Source organism: Mirounga angustirostris, unplaced genomic scaffold (genome assembly GCF_029215605.1).
Source record: "Mirounga angustirostris isolate CCGP_5_RB_7025 unplaced genomic scaffold, mMirAng1.0.hap1 SCAF_7, whole genome shotgun sequence".
Taxonomy (NCBI): Eukaryota; Metazoa; Chordata; class Mammalia; order Carnivora; family Phocidae; genus Mirounga; species Mirounga angustirostris.
Window position 1 is genome coordinate 32853700 of NW_026991715.1, and position 16430 is coordinate 32870129.

Consider the following 16430-nt stretch of genomic DNA (forward strand, 5'->3'; position numbering starts at 1 on the left):
TTCAATCTTGCTGACTTTATAGGCTTCACCCTTGGGTCACCACAAAGCATGCAACTTGCTTGCGTAGCTTCTTACTCTTAACTTTTTTAAGGATTTACGTGAAGAACAAGTCTGCCTGTTCTTCATAACCTCCTTGGAGATATTGTCTGACATTTTTTCTTACTGTTCCTACAACCGGCTCTATTTTATAAGTAATTCACAGGGCTTTGCACTTAAGTGTCTCTACCCCCAAGTAAACCAGGGTGCTTCTTTTATCAGATGAAAGCTGTTGGTTTTGTTCTTTGTCTTAGCCACCAGGAAGATCAATGCCAAATTAGTGTATACTAGAAATAACTATTTCATTATTCTACTAGGGCTTTTATATATATATATATATATATAAAAGTTACCACAACCCTTTAGAATCTGGTGAAATATTTAGACATACATAAAATAATTGCATTGTAATTTCAAGATGTTCTTGCATTCCATGAAACATATCCTGGACCCTTAGAGTTAAGAATCCCTGCTTCTCATCTTTTCATATCCTTATTTAAACCATTTAGTACATATGAGTGTATTATGCTATCTTTCCTTGACTTCATAGAAGTAGGTTATATAAAATGATAAATAGTTTTCAAAGGTTTAAGGTGCTGAGCATTTGCCCTCTATGTATTTGGTAGCTAGGCCATGGGAAATATTTTAGTCTATCTCAAGAGGAACTTTTTTGCTTCTCATGGTGATGAAGCAGGTGGGCTAATATCAATGGCTGTATAGTTTTTGTCTAATTTTAAAGAAGCAACCTAGAGGTTTTACATATATATAAATTATACACATATGTATATGTGTATTTGTGTATAAATATGTGCGTGTGCACGTTTTTTGTTTGTTTGTTTGTTTTTGTTTTGGTACAAATACCACAGCCTAAACATGGAGTTCTTGTGCTCTGAACACAATTTTGAATGGAGAGTCAGTCAGTGAAGTTAGGACATTTTTACATCTCTCTTCCATAGTTTCTGGTAAAGTGTCTTGATGAAAGTGTAAAACTGCTTTGGGTTTGTCTCTGGGGCTGCAGTTTTAAAAACTGGTTCTCAAGTGAGGGAAGAGTCGTCTTCTGTCTTAGGGTGGTGGTAGGGTTATTGGCCGTTGCCTTCAGGCTAATTGTTCACAGATTCTCCTTCATGTTGGATTTTTGGTGGGAGGTCCTGAGTTGGGAGGCCATGTGCTGGGCTTTGCTCTTGGGCCTCCATGTATAAAGGGATGTATGTTTAGATTGCAGACTTTGTTGTACTTGCCTTTGGAAATTTCTTCCTCTTTAATGTCCCCTGTGGGTAGGGGAAGGGGGCTCAACATGTGTCCCTAAAGAGTGTTCCCAAAACTTTGGCTAGTGAGGAGGGACTCCTGCTGAGGAGGCGCAATGTTTGGAATAGCTATGATTTTTCACCTCTCTTTGTGAAAGACAATTTGTAGTACATTTTGTCTAAGGGAGATTTGAGTATCCAGCTGGTTAGATGTATTTAAAGAGAGGGAAAAAAAACCCACTTGAAACAGACCTTGGAGAAATCTATTATAAATTTGAGTGGGAACCTGAGAATGCTGTGGCATACAGGCAAAATAATTAAAATAACTAATTAAAATAACTGATAAAGAAATGAAATGTAGCTTTACATGGGATTGTCAAGATTTAATTGTACTAGAATTAGGTTAATAAGCTCTTTTAACTCGGTAAAGTGTAGGAATTCGGTTCTGTGTGCAACCGCCATCACCTGTGCCCTCTAGTGCATACATGGGGAGTTTGGCTGTGGTTCCTGCCTCTGCCCTTGTTACTGCTGAGATTCCTGGTGTGATTGCTCTCTTACTTAGCCTCTCTGATCCCCTCATCCGTGGCTGAAAGGGGTGGCCTCGTTTCTTCCTGCCCATGTGGTCCTGCTGCACTGCTCTGGGCCGAGAGAAGTAGGAGGTGCGTCCTGTCAAGTGTGGCAGCTCCTGGCAGTCAGTTCCTTGAGACCAGGGCACTATTTGCATACACACTCCGCCCCCTGCCCCAACATGCTGCCCAGGCATAGCATCTTATCCTGGGGATGTTTATTCCAAGCAAGGGATACTACTTAAAAATCTTAACCTTCCTTTTCCCTATCCATATTTGCCGAGCTGGTGTCTCAGAGTAGGGTAGAGTAGGTCATGTAAGGATCCTAGAGATCCCAGCATGGTTAGCACCTATGGACATCCCTCCCAGGAATGGTGTGTAAGGTGCTATTGGTGCCTGTCCCCACCAGTGGATCCCCAAGGTAAAGGCCAGTTTGCTGTTGGCTGGGTACAGGCGATCTTTTTGAAGCTCCCCAGGATGTAGTGGCAGTCCACTTTTGGGGAGGGTGCGAAGCCAGCCTTAGGCCCTTTGATCCCCATGGATAGCTGTTTGTCCAGTCCCTCAGGGTTGTGACAGAGCAACTTCTTATTGCGTAATTGCTAGTTGTTTGCATGGTAGCTTTTTGGCTAGCGCTTTCCCCACCCCACTCCCCACCCAGCCACCACCACCCTGTCCTTTATTTTGTTCTTTGCTTTAGTTTAACCTTTATCTCAATGAAGAGACTTGATTAGGTGCCCTTTACTCAGCTGGCACACTTGGCATTGTAGAGGATATGGTAGAAAACAAATGTCCATTTAAGGTTTCTCTTAAGGTTTTTCAAGTTTCACAGGTCAAAATTGATAGCCTACCAAGGAAAAGCTTTAAAAAAAAAAAAAAAGACATTCACTTTTTACAGTATACACAGTTTTAATAACAAATCTTTCCTGTACACTGCACTTTGTTACCACCCCCCTCCCCCGGCCCCATTATAATAGTATTTTCTTCCCACCCCCCAACCCAGTTGCCCACCTCCCAGCAAAAACAAAACAAAACAAAAAAATGGCTCTTAAGGTGATTGAACACAATGTGTTTTGGACTGTACTTTTAGTGTCCAGTCTCAGTGTTGATAGGAAGATTCACCAAACATTCCATATATCAGACTTTTTTTAAAGATTACCAAGGAAGAATAGGTTAGTTGAAGGAGTAGCAGATGTTTCCAAATGTTTGTAATAGCTGTATGAAATCGTGAAAAGTCATTTTCTATGTGTTGTTGGCCTTATTCAAGTACTGTGAGTTTGCCCTAGGTTAAGAACAGAAATATATAATTACCTATAGATGACCTTATCATCTTCATCTTTTTCTGGTTGAAGCACTTAAGCCAATAAAATATGAAGATCATGTCCCAAACAGACTTTTGAGAAAAGTCTGTCACTGTATTGCTCTATTAGGAAAGTGATCATGTAAGTCAGCTTCTCAAAATATTCTTTTAAAATTTCATATAGATACCCACATTTTAGGGAGAGAATCAGGCATTTATAGCATTTTTGCCCTGATAGCATGTGTAGGAAGCATGCTTTAAGAAAATGATATGCCTGTTCTGAATTTTAGGATTTGGACCTAGCGATACAGAGGGCTCATTTTTATTGGAAAGATGGAGTCTAGCTCTTGGTGACTAGCATTAGAATAAGCAGATGGATTTTAATAATTAGTGGAGTTGGAAAGTTCAATCGATCTCATTCATTGAATTGGTATAGAAATTAACTTAGGCACATTAAGAAATTACATGTGTTAGTGCAGATTTTTGGCTTAAAAAATTAGTATCTTTGCTATTTGATGTTGGCAGTGGGTATTCTCCGAGTTCTGTGTGGATTTGCAGATTTATCAGCCCACTCTCATTTCAAGAAAGTGATTGAAATCCGTGGCAAGCTACAGAAATGAATATAAACGATTCCAAACAAGCTCTTGGTTACTAGGTGGGTACGGTATCATAGCCTGCTTAGCTTTTCTTTTTCCAGAGAGATTTAATTATTTTTCTGGTTCTTGATTAAGTGGTCATTTGCCTCTAACCTTGAAAGTGAAAAAAGACCGGGGCTAGGAGGGGGATAGGCACTAACGAGGATGAGATGACACTGATAAAACAAAAGCCCTAACATCATGTTACCAGGATCTGCAGTGTAGCTGTGATGCTCTTACACCCTAGCCAGTCGGTAAAGAGAGGACATACGACTAACAGTCTCATCTTCAAACCTGTGCTGGTACCGAAACACAAATAGGCCAAAAATAAATGGAATCCTGCCTTCTTCAGGCATTTGAAAAGGGAAGTTTGCACTTTAAATGAAAAAGGAAAATGCTGTCTGGCACTGTTACTTACTTTTCTCTGAGAGCATTACCAAAAAAATGGATGGCAAAATATTTTATAGTTTTCAACTGCAAAGTATTCCTTAGTGGCTTTGCTATGCTGTTCCCCAGAATTTACTGAATGGCTTGCTTTCCCAATTACTTCTCTACATACATTAAGGATTTTGTCAGTTGATGGTCCGTTTTACTAAAGGTAATCTTTAAGATGAATGTGGGAATTCTCAGCCAGTATTTCTCATCCTTCTCTTCACAGTTTCAATTAATATTGGTTGTGGATGAAATGATGGAAAATACTCCAGTGCTATCCTTTAGGGCTAGTGGAGTCTGTGTGTTCAGGGCACAGTTGTATTGTGACAGAGCTGTACCCTGACAAATGGCCATGGGTACCCTGATAAATGGGTTGGTAAATTTTAGCTCATGGAGCTCTCATTTGTAATGGGGCTTCTGATCCAGTCCCTCCATAGGGAAGCAGTGAGCTGCACTCTGTGCAGTAAAATCAGCTTCTGTCTTTGCCCGGGCAGGCCCAGGGTCTGGTTTAATAAGAAATGAAATGCTCACCGCTCAGGATCAGTTGAACACAGCTGGGCTGAGACTTTGCCAAACTAATCTACCCACCCTAAAAAATATAGAGAGCACATTTTTACCTTAATTTGTGATCTCATCTGCTTTTTTTTACTGATACACGTTTTCTTTGACATGTAGGTAGACACCTCTCTCTTAGTATTAAAGAAGAAAAAAATTACAGTTAAATCTCATGGGTTACACTGTATTCTTAGCATGTTTGCAGTTCAATCCTGGGAAGAAAATATGCCTTGAATAAAAGGATAACGTGTTAATGGTCATTTTAAGGGAAGGATAACCTTTTTTTTTTTTTTTTTTAATGGTAGTGGTTTTCTCTAAGGATATATGCCTTTTTTCAAATACAGTCAATGTCAGTTGTAGAAATGCTCATTTTTCTAGAATTAAGTCAGTCTAATTTAATGGGTTTTGCTCCTATGTGCATGGAACCTTGTTTATGGAAAAATTCTGTATGAATTGGTGACTTGGATCTAAATCCAGTATATGCCATAGTTTCTTTGTAGAAATCATAATCAAAGAAATGAAATACTTGTGGCTCTTTTCTGCATGAAAAGTGTGACATCATTATCATTTGTTAATTATGGAATGTTTCTATTAACATTCTCCCCTTTTCAGCTGCAGGCTCCAGGGCCTTGCCCTGTTTGTTGCAGATTATGTAGTTAACCTTTGCTTCACTCTTGGCTGCCTTTTAACTTAAGCTAAACTGTTTCTGTGGGTCACATTTCAAAATGCTGCCTTTCCCTTTCATCCCTTCACCTCCATGCCACCTTTGCATTACCACTGTGTGGCTGCATAGGCATGTAGAGTGTTCTCCCACGAGAGAACACTCAGTAATACATTGCCTCAGTAATACGTTGTTCCCTTCACTTAGAAGGAACTGCTCTTACAGTGTGGATAGGTATCTTTATTAAACAAATATTAGCATATAGTATTTAGAAAGTGATTTTTTTCTTGGTTCCTTTATATTATATTCAGTAAGAATCAGTGTTATGCCTGTTGCTAGACAATTATTTTTAATTTGGCTTTTTGAGGTTTGAAGATCAGGAAAAGGCAGAAGAAAGAGGTTTAAACCCCTTTGTCAAGGCATCTTTGATCATGGAGGGAGGGAGAGAATTTGTCTGTGTGCTTTCAACTAGAGGGAGCAAGTCACAGGATTGTTAAATTGACTCAGTTTATCTCTTTTCTCTCCAAAATAATTTCTAAATCTTTTTTTTTTTTCATGTAAATGTAAATACAGGATTTAGTAAACTAATTAGTAAAATGGTGATTTAATACTAGTTTAAAAAATTGTCTAAATGCCACAAAAATCAACATTTCCATTATAAGTCAAACTAGAGATGTATCACATGAAGTCAGTGTAATTATTTACTGTTGATTTCATTGTAATGAGACCTTTTCACAATCACTTGGATTCATTGTTTAAATATATTAAAGAGTCACTCAGCTTATTAGAATTACATAAAGGGTTCTGATTTCATAATGTGGACTTCGATAGTATCTACCAACCCAGGCAAAAACTCTGGAAGAAGAGTGTTTAATATCTACCAGTCTTCAGCATACATGAAATTCTACTTCCCACACTGGCAGTAAATTGTAGATTTGAGTAAATACCAAATTATCATACAAGAGAACTTTGTTAAGCCCCCTTTTAAGCAGCAAGCCAGTTGTGGTACTTGGGATGGAGAGCAGTGATCTAACAAGTATTGATCCATATCTTTTTCTGCTCAGTAGCTTCTTTCCAAACTGTTTTCAGTAGAAAAAAATAGCATATGGAGACCTTAGTGTAAATGTTTACACATGACAGTTTATAATTACATACATGAAATGTCTTATTTTAAAGTAAGCGTTTTTAGACTTTGCAACAAGAGTGCAAATTAATATGAGCTTTGCATCATATAACACTTAAAATATGGTTTCATTAAAAAAAATTAAAAATACTTCAACACTTCAAAAACTTAAGTCTCCACTTGGTTTGGAAAATTAGGCTTAATGTCACCATTGGTAAAAATTAGGTATGTATTTAGCCCCTACTATGTAAAATAGGTTACTTATCTGATGTAATTTTTGATGACGGGTCGATATTATACTTCACATTCTTTGTATGGCAGCTGCTGACACTTGCACTGTCCATAACCATTAATGATGATGAAGGGTCCTTCATGGGTGGGTTCATATTCATTATAGGGTCCTTGGTCTGACATGTTTGACATATGGAGTCGTGTTTGGGATCGGAGCTGCCTGTGGTTCTGAATCATTGAGCACTGCCTAATTCTTCTTAAAGTGGGAGGGCAGCACTTCCTGGAGATGAACACTATAAAAATAATAAAAAAGAAAGAAAACAATAAAGCCATTGTTCCTGTAATTACCCGCTGAGTGAAGATGGCATTGTCTGGTTCAGGAAAGTGTTCCTCAGTAGTAACTGCTATGCCTGCAGTAGTTGGGATTTCTTTGTCTCCCACATGGTAACTTGATGAGCTTATTCTTTTTGTATATTCAGTGGTTGGATCTCTATAAGTTGTAGCCATGGCAGTGACAGTGGTTGATAAATTCCAGCAGAGCTGAAATCCGTGGACTGCATCTAGTATATCCTCTCCTTGGGTGTGGTCAGGGCTGTGACATAGGATGGAATGTTCCCACCGACCTTGGAAACTGCCCAGCCAGGAGGCCAAAGCACATATTCGAGGGCTGCATTCCCACAGATTGCCAGAGAGGCCGACGGTTGTGAGGGATCTCAGGGAGTTTAAGATCTTGGAATCAAGGCTGTTTAACTTGTTGTTATCCATGAGGAGAATTTTAAGATTAGGCATCGTTTCAAACACTGTCAGGTCGATGGCTTTGATTTCATTTCCAGTCATGTCTAGCTTTTCTAAAGTGCCCCAGGTCCACTCCATTCCACATGTCAAGTTGGTAATTTTGTTCCATTGTAAGAAGAGCGTGTGCAGACTGCTTAGCCGTAGGAAATGAGCAAAATTAATCTTCGTCAGCTGGTTGTGCTCTAGGTGAAGCTCTCTCAGTTTGATTAATCCTGCAAATCCATTGCGAGCCAAACTTCGCAAACGGTTTGTGCTCAAATCCAGAAACTCCAGACTACGACAGTCCCAGAACAGACGTACTGGGATAGTCCGCAGGGAGTTGGACCGTAAATGCAAGGTCTGCAGCTTCCGAAGGCCGTAGAAGAGCTCTGGGTGCAGAGATGACAGCTGATTAAAAGACAGGTCCAAATTTTGCAGGTTAATCAGTTGAGTAAAAGTTGTGTTTGGCAAGTAAAATATTTTGTTGGAACTTAAGATTAATTCCTTAAGTTTATATAGTCCTTGAAAAGCATCTTCTCTTACTGTTGAAATTTGATTGTGGTCTAAGTGGAGCCAGGTAAGTTGACTGAAGCTGGCAAATTGATCCCTTTCGAGCTCTGTGATGTGATTGTGCCTCAGGGACAGGCCCAGAGAGCCCTTGTCTGTGGCGTTTGGCACTGAGCGGAAGCCCTGGGAGTCGCAGTAGAAGAGCAGCTTCTCGCAGCGGCATTTGGGTGGACACGCCATACCCAGGGCAGGCAGCATTTTTAAAACCATACTCATTGCATATACTGCTGCCAGCATAGGGGCCCCTAATGGCCACTTGAAATGTAAGCCTGCAGAATATAATTTAAGGAAAACAAGAAGATAGGATATTTTTCAGCAGAATGTATGAGCTATTAAACAACAACAACATTATGGCGAAAGATTTCACTGCATGTAACTTATTTGTCATTTGCTGCAGAAAAACTAACCTTGTTCGTATGACTAGAACAAAACTTAAACCATTAAGAAAAAAGAGCATGTTCTGTCATTAGCAATATATGCTTTTACCTAAACCTCAAAATCCAAAAATTTGACAGTGATTTCCCTCATAAAACATGAATTCAGTGGCTTGTTTTAAAAAGCATGATTCCTTGCTGACTGTACAAGACACATAAATGCATGGACTTACCCATTCTTCTGAGCACATTGGAGGCTGCATTCAGTCGCGGTTGTTAGACTCAACGCAGTGAGTCTGTAAAAGGCTCTAACATGCAGGAGCCTTTGACCAGTTTCCTGTTTTCTGTGTCCCAGGCTTTCTGAGGAAAATTGAATCCACCAGGGTGAGTTATTTTTTCCTTAGGGTATTCCTCTCGAAAGCATTGGTTTCATTTTCTCTGTCCTCTCCGCTTCCCCAAATCAGTTTCGAATGTAAGTTATTAATTTTGTCCTCCTTTAACTGCTCAGCTGGTTAATCAAAGCTTCCGTCTCTCCTTTCCGCAGCCGTTAGTTCTCTCGGTCTTAACTTGTTGATGGCAGATGGGCGGCTTGTTGCAGAGAAGAGCTCCTGGAGCAGCATGAGTGCATTTACTGAAAAGCTTTTCCGAGAAACGGCACAAGAATGGAATTGCTTATGTGCTGCGACCACACAGAACTGTATATAGGCTGACGTCACTGGGTGACGTGTCTTTTGTTTGGGTTTTCCAGAAGCTTTACTGTTATAAAGCACTGTGCTTTGTAACAGTATCGGGGTCGCTGTGAGACCCCTTGATTATAATAAGGCGAGAAAGAGAATCCCTGACTTAAAAACATGGTATTCCTTCAGTGTAGGCAGCAGCAGTGAGGTTATAATAAAGGCTGCATTCAGGGAGACCCATCTGAACAGTGAGTTGGGATAGCAGAGTGATGATTTTTAATGCTTGGAAGAGCCAGTGTTAGACTGCCGATTCTGCAGAGAGAGATCATCTAAATGGGCAGGAGCCTGCGCGATTTATGAAGTGCAGATTTAATGCCAGCCTATGCAGGCTAGTACCTGCTGCTCCAGTAGTTTGGAAAGCTACTCAGTCACCTTGCTGTCAGGCTTGGTTAAAATAGAAGTATGACTGTGATTTGCTTTAGATGTGTTGGGAAACTAGCCAGATGGGCTTGGCTTCTTAGTCATTAAGAGCTTAACATCCTAAACCAAGAATAAAGAGGGGGGAAAAGCCTTTCAACACAAAGTATTTCGTTACTTTGCTTCTTGAGAATTGAAGGGGAACGTGAGTTAAAAGATGTCTCCTTTTCTGTCTCATTTTATAATAATGTTTTAATTATAGTGCTGATTGAAAAATAATGCTGATTTGATCTTTAGATGTCTTACTAGGAGAAAAGGTTAGGGTGATACTATCATTTAATACTGCATGCCCTAAATAAACATAAACAGTGGAATGGAAGTGATTTAGGACAAGTAATAGAGCATGGTTGGATTCTGGTATAGTCCCTCATATATACCTCAGACTCTCACCTACTCCTTCAACTGAAAGGAGTCGCTCAGCTGACCAACTGAGCGTGATTTGGGACATTGTGGCACCCATGTAACAGAGCATTTGCATACTTAATAGCTCCTACCGACACACTTAAGAACTGACTTTGAATCTAATACTCACTCACTTTTGTTGGAATCTCTGGTGAATACAGAAGGTCACTCATACTTTGGAATAGGATTTTTGCTTTGGCTATTTTTACTTGACTTAACTGTGTCTTCTCCCTGTTGAATAGTGCCATCACTTTTCAGAACTTGTTTATGAACGTACAGTTCCATGTTTATTTACTTTTTTTTAAGATTTTATTAGAGAGAGAGCAAGCACGAGTGGGGGCGCAGAGAGAGAAGGAGAAGCAGGCTTCCTGCTGAGCAGGGAGCCCCAGCGTGAGGATCAGTCCCAGCACCCTGGTTTCATGACCTGAGCCAAAGGCAGACGCTTAACCCACTGAGCCACCCAGGCGCCCCAATTCTATGTTTAATATAGTGTAAATGTGAAGGATTTCTCTAGCATTAGTCAGGGCCATATATTCAGGCCTGACAAGTCTAAGGCCTTTCACACATCTTACATTAAGTTGGCCTTCCATGCCAATTTCTGTCACACTCTTTATGCTTAACCTGGAGGCAAAAATTTCAAAACTACCCATGGTGTCTGTGAAACCAGAACATCATTGGCCTCTTGTTCAGTGGCCTTGCCACTGGGCAAGAAGTCATCCTCTTAAGAGGTGTAGTTCCCGTGTTGAAGGGTGGTACTGGAGTGAGAATTGAAAGAATCCAAGGTCCTGTGAAGGTGCTATGAAAACATCAATAACTGCAGGTGTATAGTCTGAGTCCTCTTAGAAGCAGACCTCAAGATGGATTAGAAGTATTAGAGTTTTATTTGGAAAACGCATGGGAGGTATAAAAGGAGAGAGAAGACAGTAGGAATACTCTGAGGGCCACTGGAGTCTTCAGGCCACAGGCAGGTCTGATATTCCAAAAGAAAAGAGGAAGGAAAGATTTGGCAGTCATAGACTGCAGTGCATCCTCAGGCCAGAGCCAAGCAAGCTCCCAAGCCAAAACTACCCATGAGTGGAATCCCGCATTCTTAAGAATGAGCCTGCAATAATGCTCCCACCATTTTCCTACTTGCTGGTTAAGGAAGGGGGAGGTCTTGTTTTAGGCCTAAAGGATGCCACTCCCCACACTGACCTTCATCTTTTCCAAAGTCTTATCTGCCCATAGGCCATAAGTTGTTAACCTGAGTCCATAGATTGGTTTGCAGAATTTTGTTGATTGTGCATTTTTAGTGAATAAGTTTTAATCTGATTCTTACAGGGCCTGTGATCCTGGGTGACAGAGTTCCTGCTCTACAGGAACTTTCTCCTTTTGGGAGTCTGATTAAGGGTTGTCTCTTTAAAAATTTTTTTCTTTTTCTCTTTTTTTTCTTTTTCTTTTTTAAAGATTTTATTTATTTATTTGACAGAGAGACACAGCGAGAGAGGGAACACAAGCAGGGGGAGTGGAAGAGGGAGAAGCAGGCTTCTGCCGAGCAGGGAGCCTGATGCGGGGCTCGATCCCAGGACCCTGGGATCATGACCTGAGCTGAAGGCAGACGTTTAATGACTGAGCCACCCAGGCGCCCCTAAAAATTTTTTTCTTTAAGGAAAAGCAGCTTGGGATACTGTAAATGCCTTATTGAATGAAATCAGCTCCCTGATTAAAAAAAAAAGAAAAACCTTTGCCAGGCAGGAGGAACTGGATTAAATTCTTCCCTGAAGTAACCACTTTAGTTCCATGTGGAGAAAAGCATTAGAGTCAATTGGATTAGAGCAACCACAATTAGGAATGAGTTGTATGTGAAAATTTAAAAGGAAAAGCATCTCCTTCCCCATAGACCCTTGGTTCCTTTCTGCTCTCTAGTCTGCTTGCCTACTTCTGATATATTAACAAATGGAGAATGCTTAAATTATATTATCCCAGCACTATTAGACCAGATTTGTGGGCAAGGGAAATTGCCCAGAGAAGTACCAGTGCAATCAAGAGTAATTTTTTTTTGACGCATTTGGAGAAGCGGGCAGTAATGCACTGGAGAAGTAGGCAGTAATACACAGTACCCAGAGAGTTCCTTCTAAGTCACCAGTCATCTTGCTCACTTGCCTTCTCTTTGGGTTCAAAAGGTTCAGTCTTTGGAACCAAAGAAGATACGATTTTGTCTTAAAGTTGGTGGAGTACACGGTTCCCGTTGATGGGATTTTGTATCATTTTTTTATCTTTATCTTTCTTTAGCTCAAAGGACTAAACAGAGATCCATGTTCTTTCTGAAATAAACTTAATCTTTGGTTTCATTTTAAGCAGCTTCACTCTCCATACATATGCCTTTGACTTAATTAAAGTGGCAGTACAGCCTCCAGAAAGCACTATCCATATCATCTCTTTAAGTTTTCACTGCTTTGTCGTTTGTGACAAAGCAAAGGAGAAACAAAATCTAACTCATCTCACCCCTCTGTGAATGGTTTTAAGCAAAAGTAAATGAATCAAGCGGCAGGGCTTAGGTGCTGTAGTTACGTGCATTACTCTACATGAAAGTTTGCTTTTAATACGTATTGCTGAGTAGGGAGAATTACTTCCCTGCTTGGAGCGGCAGATGTACAGATACATGGAATTTTCTGTTCATTTGTGGTGGAGCTGGAGCTTGATTTTGCATTATGCTAAAAAGTCCAATGTTTCTCTAATCATTCCCAAATCCAAAAATTACAATAACTTGAGCACCAATGGGGTTGCACATAGGTGCTCTGGAGAAGTATGTTAAATAAACCTTGTTGCTGTCAGTCTTGATCGCTACTTGGAGGATTTCCTCACGTTTATCAAAAAGTTAGAGTCATTTTTTGGGTGGAGGTCCTAGATTTTGTGGGTCTGAGGATATCCCCTGCTAAGAACCTTTTAGGGTTTTTAGTTGGCAACCTCATATTTGGGCCTGTATTAGAGTAAGTGAGTTTCTTTCAGAGGCAAGAGGGAAGGAAGATGAGAGAAGATTATGGTAAATTCTGGAGTTGTTCACTGCTTTCATACTGCATGTATTTGGGGGCAAAGGTAAGACTGTTCTTTTAAATTATTTGATATGCTATTTAGAAAAAAGGAAAAACCAGTGAGGTTCATGATGAACATTAGCTTGTTATCTTCCCAAGAAGCAAAACATACATGACAGAGGCAGATAGAATGCATAAGGATTGGTGGTTTTACCAGTTTATCATGTTGGGATGGACTAAAGAGTGACTGATAGTCCCAGGTGGAGCTGGAGGATCTGAGAGCATTCAGAACACTAGGTTCCTGGAGTCTTGGTCTTCACTAGACCACTGTTGCGTGTAAATAAATAGGTGTGTGGTTGGGAATCTTTGTTTTCAAGTGCCTTTTTAAAGGTAAGCTGTCCACAGAAGGCCAAGAATCCCCATTTTTTACTAGATCTTTGTCCCTATCCCTACCCTCCATTGATTTTGATTTTTAAATAAAAAATCTCTTGTTAGTAAACATGACTGAGAAAGCAGAAAGGAGTAATGGTTCCACAGTGATGGTGAACTGTGTTCCTTTTGATGTTGTAACTTAAAGACTTCAGGATTTCTTCTAGCTTTGGAGGCATCTGCTTTTTGGTACTTGTTGCTAGTGGGGGTGGCAGGGCTAGGATCAGGTAACAGCCTAATTTTTTTGTGCAGTGTTGTATTCTGTGTCCAGGACTAGGTAATTCAGCAGTAAATCTTGGGGTGATGCACTTGAGTCAGACATTAGGTGAGGGAAAATCTTTCATAGAAGTTTGGGCAGAGGTACATTTCAGCCATGAAGATCTTTTTTTTTTTTTTTTAAAGATTTTATTTATTTATTTGAGACAGAGAGAATGAGAGAGACAGAGAACACATGAGAGGGGGGAGGGTCAGAGGGAGAAGCAGGCTCCCTGCTGAGCAGGGAGCCCGATGCGGGACTCGATCCAGGGACTCCAGGATCATGACCTGAGCCGAAGGCAGTCGCTTAACCAACTGAGCCACCCAGGCGCCCCGCCATGAAGATCTTTTATTTGGCCTACCATAGACTCCAAACCAAATCGAACTATCTTAAAGTCTTGATTAATGCACAGATTGATTGAAATTTGTATTGCCAAGCCTTTTTTTTTTTTTTTTTTACTGTTTGCACAGTGGCTTCATCATGTTCATGTTTCCCCCATCCTGTGTGTGTGGCAGGCTTCATTTTTTTATTCTGAAATACAGCCAAGTTTGTCTTTGTCCTTCCTACTTCTCCCTCTCCATTTCCAAGTAGCTTCCTCTTCAGACGTGTTTCTTCCTGCCAACATAGGTGGCCCACAGGTATATAAAGCCATTTGCACAGAACAGAATTAAGAGTTAAGGTACCCATTCATATTTTCTTGAAGAATCCCTTTCAGTGTTAGAGGCCTTTGACCCAGTTGGTTAAACTTAAAGGGGTGAATTTGCATGTATATTGGCTAGATGCTAGCAGTTTTCATTGCTGAACCTTAGAAATGTCATTCCCTCAAAAATCTGGGGTAGAAGGACAGTGACATGTGCTGAGACAAGCAAAAAATTTGAACATGTGATGTCATCAATGCAAAGAAAATCAGTAACAAAAATTTGGCCCAGAGAGAAAAAAGTCATTTCTTATTATATTATGAAAGGCTTTATAGCAGCATGTCAACATTATAGCTGGGCTTGAGATGAACCCATATTGCTGACACAGTACTGCTAAGGCTTGACATCCTGTGGGAGCTGATTCTGAATTGCTGTTTCTTCTGTGTATGTGTATATGGCGGCGGGGGGGAGGTCTTTCTGTTTAATGGCTTCATAGTTTTTCCCTTGTATGGCTATACCGTAATTTATGGACATGTAGTTTGTTTTGAGGATCTTGGCTTTTGCAGACAGTGTAAAATGAATATCCTTTTAATATCTTTGCATTCTTAGGCAAGTTTATATATAAATTCCTAACCATAAAATCACTGGGTTACAGAGTGTGTATATTTAAAATTGATAGACATTGCCACATAGCCTTCCAAAAAGTTTTAAACCATTTCCTACTTCCCCAGAAGTCCATAAGTGTTCACTAACCATCCCACCACCCCCCCTCCCCACCCCCACACCATATTTAACAATATCTGGGAATCTAATAGTTGAAAAATGCTTTCTTTTATTTGTTTCTCTTTACTTACGAGTAACAATGAACATCATTTTGTATGTAGGTGTATTATCATTTTTGTTCTTTTCTGTGGACTGTGTATTTCATTTGCTCATTCCCATGTGGAATTGGTCATTTTCTTAAAGATTTGTAAGCTGTTTTTTTTTTATTAAAGAAATTAATTTTGGGGGGCGCCTGGGTGGCTCAGTCTGTTGAGCATCCGGCCCTTGATTTCGGCTCAGGTCATGATCTCATGGTTGTGGGATCAGGCCCCACATTGGGCTTTATTGTTGTTGTTAATCAGCATAGAAATCAAAAGAGGCCCTGGTTTATCAGTCTTAACCAGATTTTTCTAGTCAGCTGACCATTTAAAAATCCTTCTGAAATATCCTCACAGTTGAGTCATCCTAGTCTTTTTTTCCCTGGGTTATTAATAGTTTCAAAATTGAGGCCTTCTTTTATGACCTTCATATACTTACTTTGTATACCTGTTTGCTTTATTTATTCATTTATTTATTTTTAATTTAAATTCAGTTAGCCAACAGAGTTAGTTTCAGATGTAGAGTTCAGTGATTCATCAGTTTCATGTAACACCCAGTGCTCATCACATCATGTGCCCTCCTTAATGCCCATTACCGAGTTACCCACTCCCCCACCCCCTTCCCCTCCAGCAACCCTCATTTTTGTGTCCTATGGTTCAGAGTCTCTTATGGTTTGTCTCCCTCTCTGATTTCTTCCCATTCTGGTTTTCCCTCCCTTCCCCTATGATCATCTGTGCTATTTCTTATATTCCACGTATGAGTGAAACCATATGATAATTGTCTTTCTCTGATTGACTTATTTTGCTCAGCATAATACCCTCCAGTTCCATTCACATCAGTGTAAATGGTGAGATTTTCATCCTTTCTGATGGCTAAATAATACTCCATTCTGCTTACACCACATTTTCTTTATCCATTCCTCTGTTGATGGACATGTGGGCTCTTTCCATAGTTTGGCTGTTGGGAACCCTTTTACACTATTGGTAGGAATGCAAGCTGGTACAGCCACGCTGGAAAACAGTATGGAGGTTCCTTAAGAAGTTAAAAATAGAGCTATCCTGGGGCTCCTGGGTGGCTCAGTCCATTGGGTGTCTGCCTTCGGCTCAGGTCATGATCCCAGGGTCCTGGGATAGAGCCCTGCATCGGGCTCCCTGTTCAGCAGGGAGTCTGCTTTTCCCTCTCTC

General features: G+C 40.3%; 2 protein-coding genes across 4 annotated transcripts in view; one reads left to right on the plus strand and one right to left on the minus strand.

Annotated features, from left to right (window-relative positions):
* Positions 1–16430, plus strand: part of CTNNA1 (catenin alpha 1) — a 183873-nt gene that overhangs the window by 111215 nt on the left and 56228 nt on the right. The gene's annotated exons all lie outside the window — the stretch shown is intronic.
* LRRTM2 (leucine rich repeat transmembrane neuronal 2) lies at positions 2819–9185 on the minus strand. The gene is made up of 2 exons (XM_045888396.2): positions 8729–9185; positions 2819–8390 (listed from the first exon to the last, which is right to left on the minus strand). Exons 1-2 carry the CDS (start codon positions 8730–8732, stop codon positions 6844–6846), a joined length of 1551 nt encoding a protein of 516 aa, XP_045744352.1. The 5' UTR covers positions 8733–9185; the 3' UTR covers positions 2819–6843.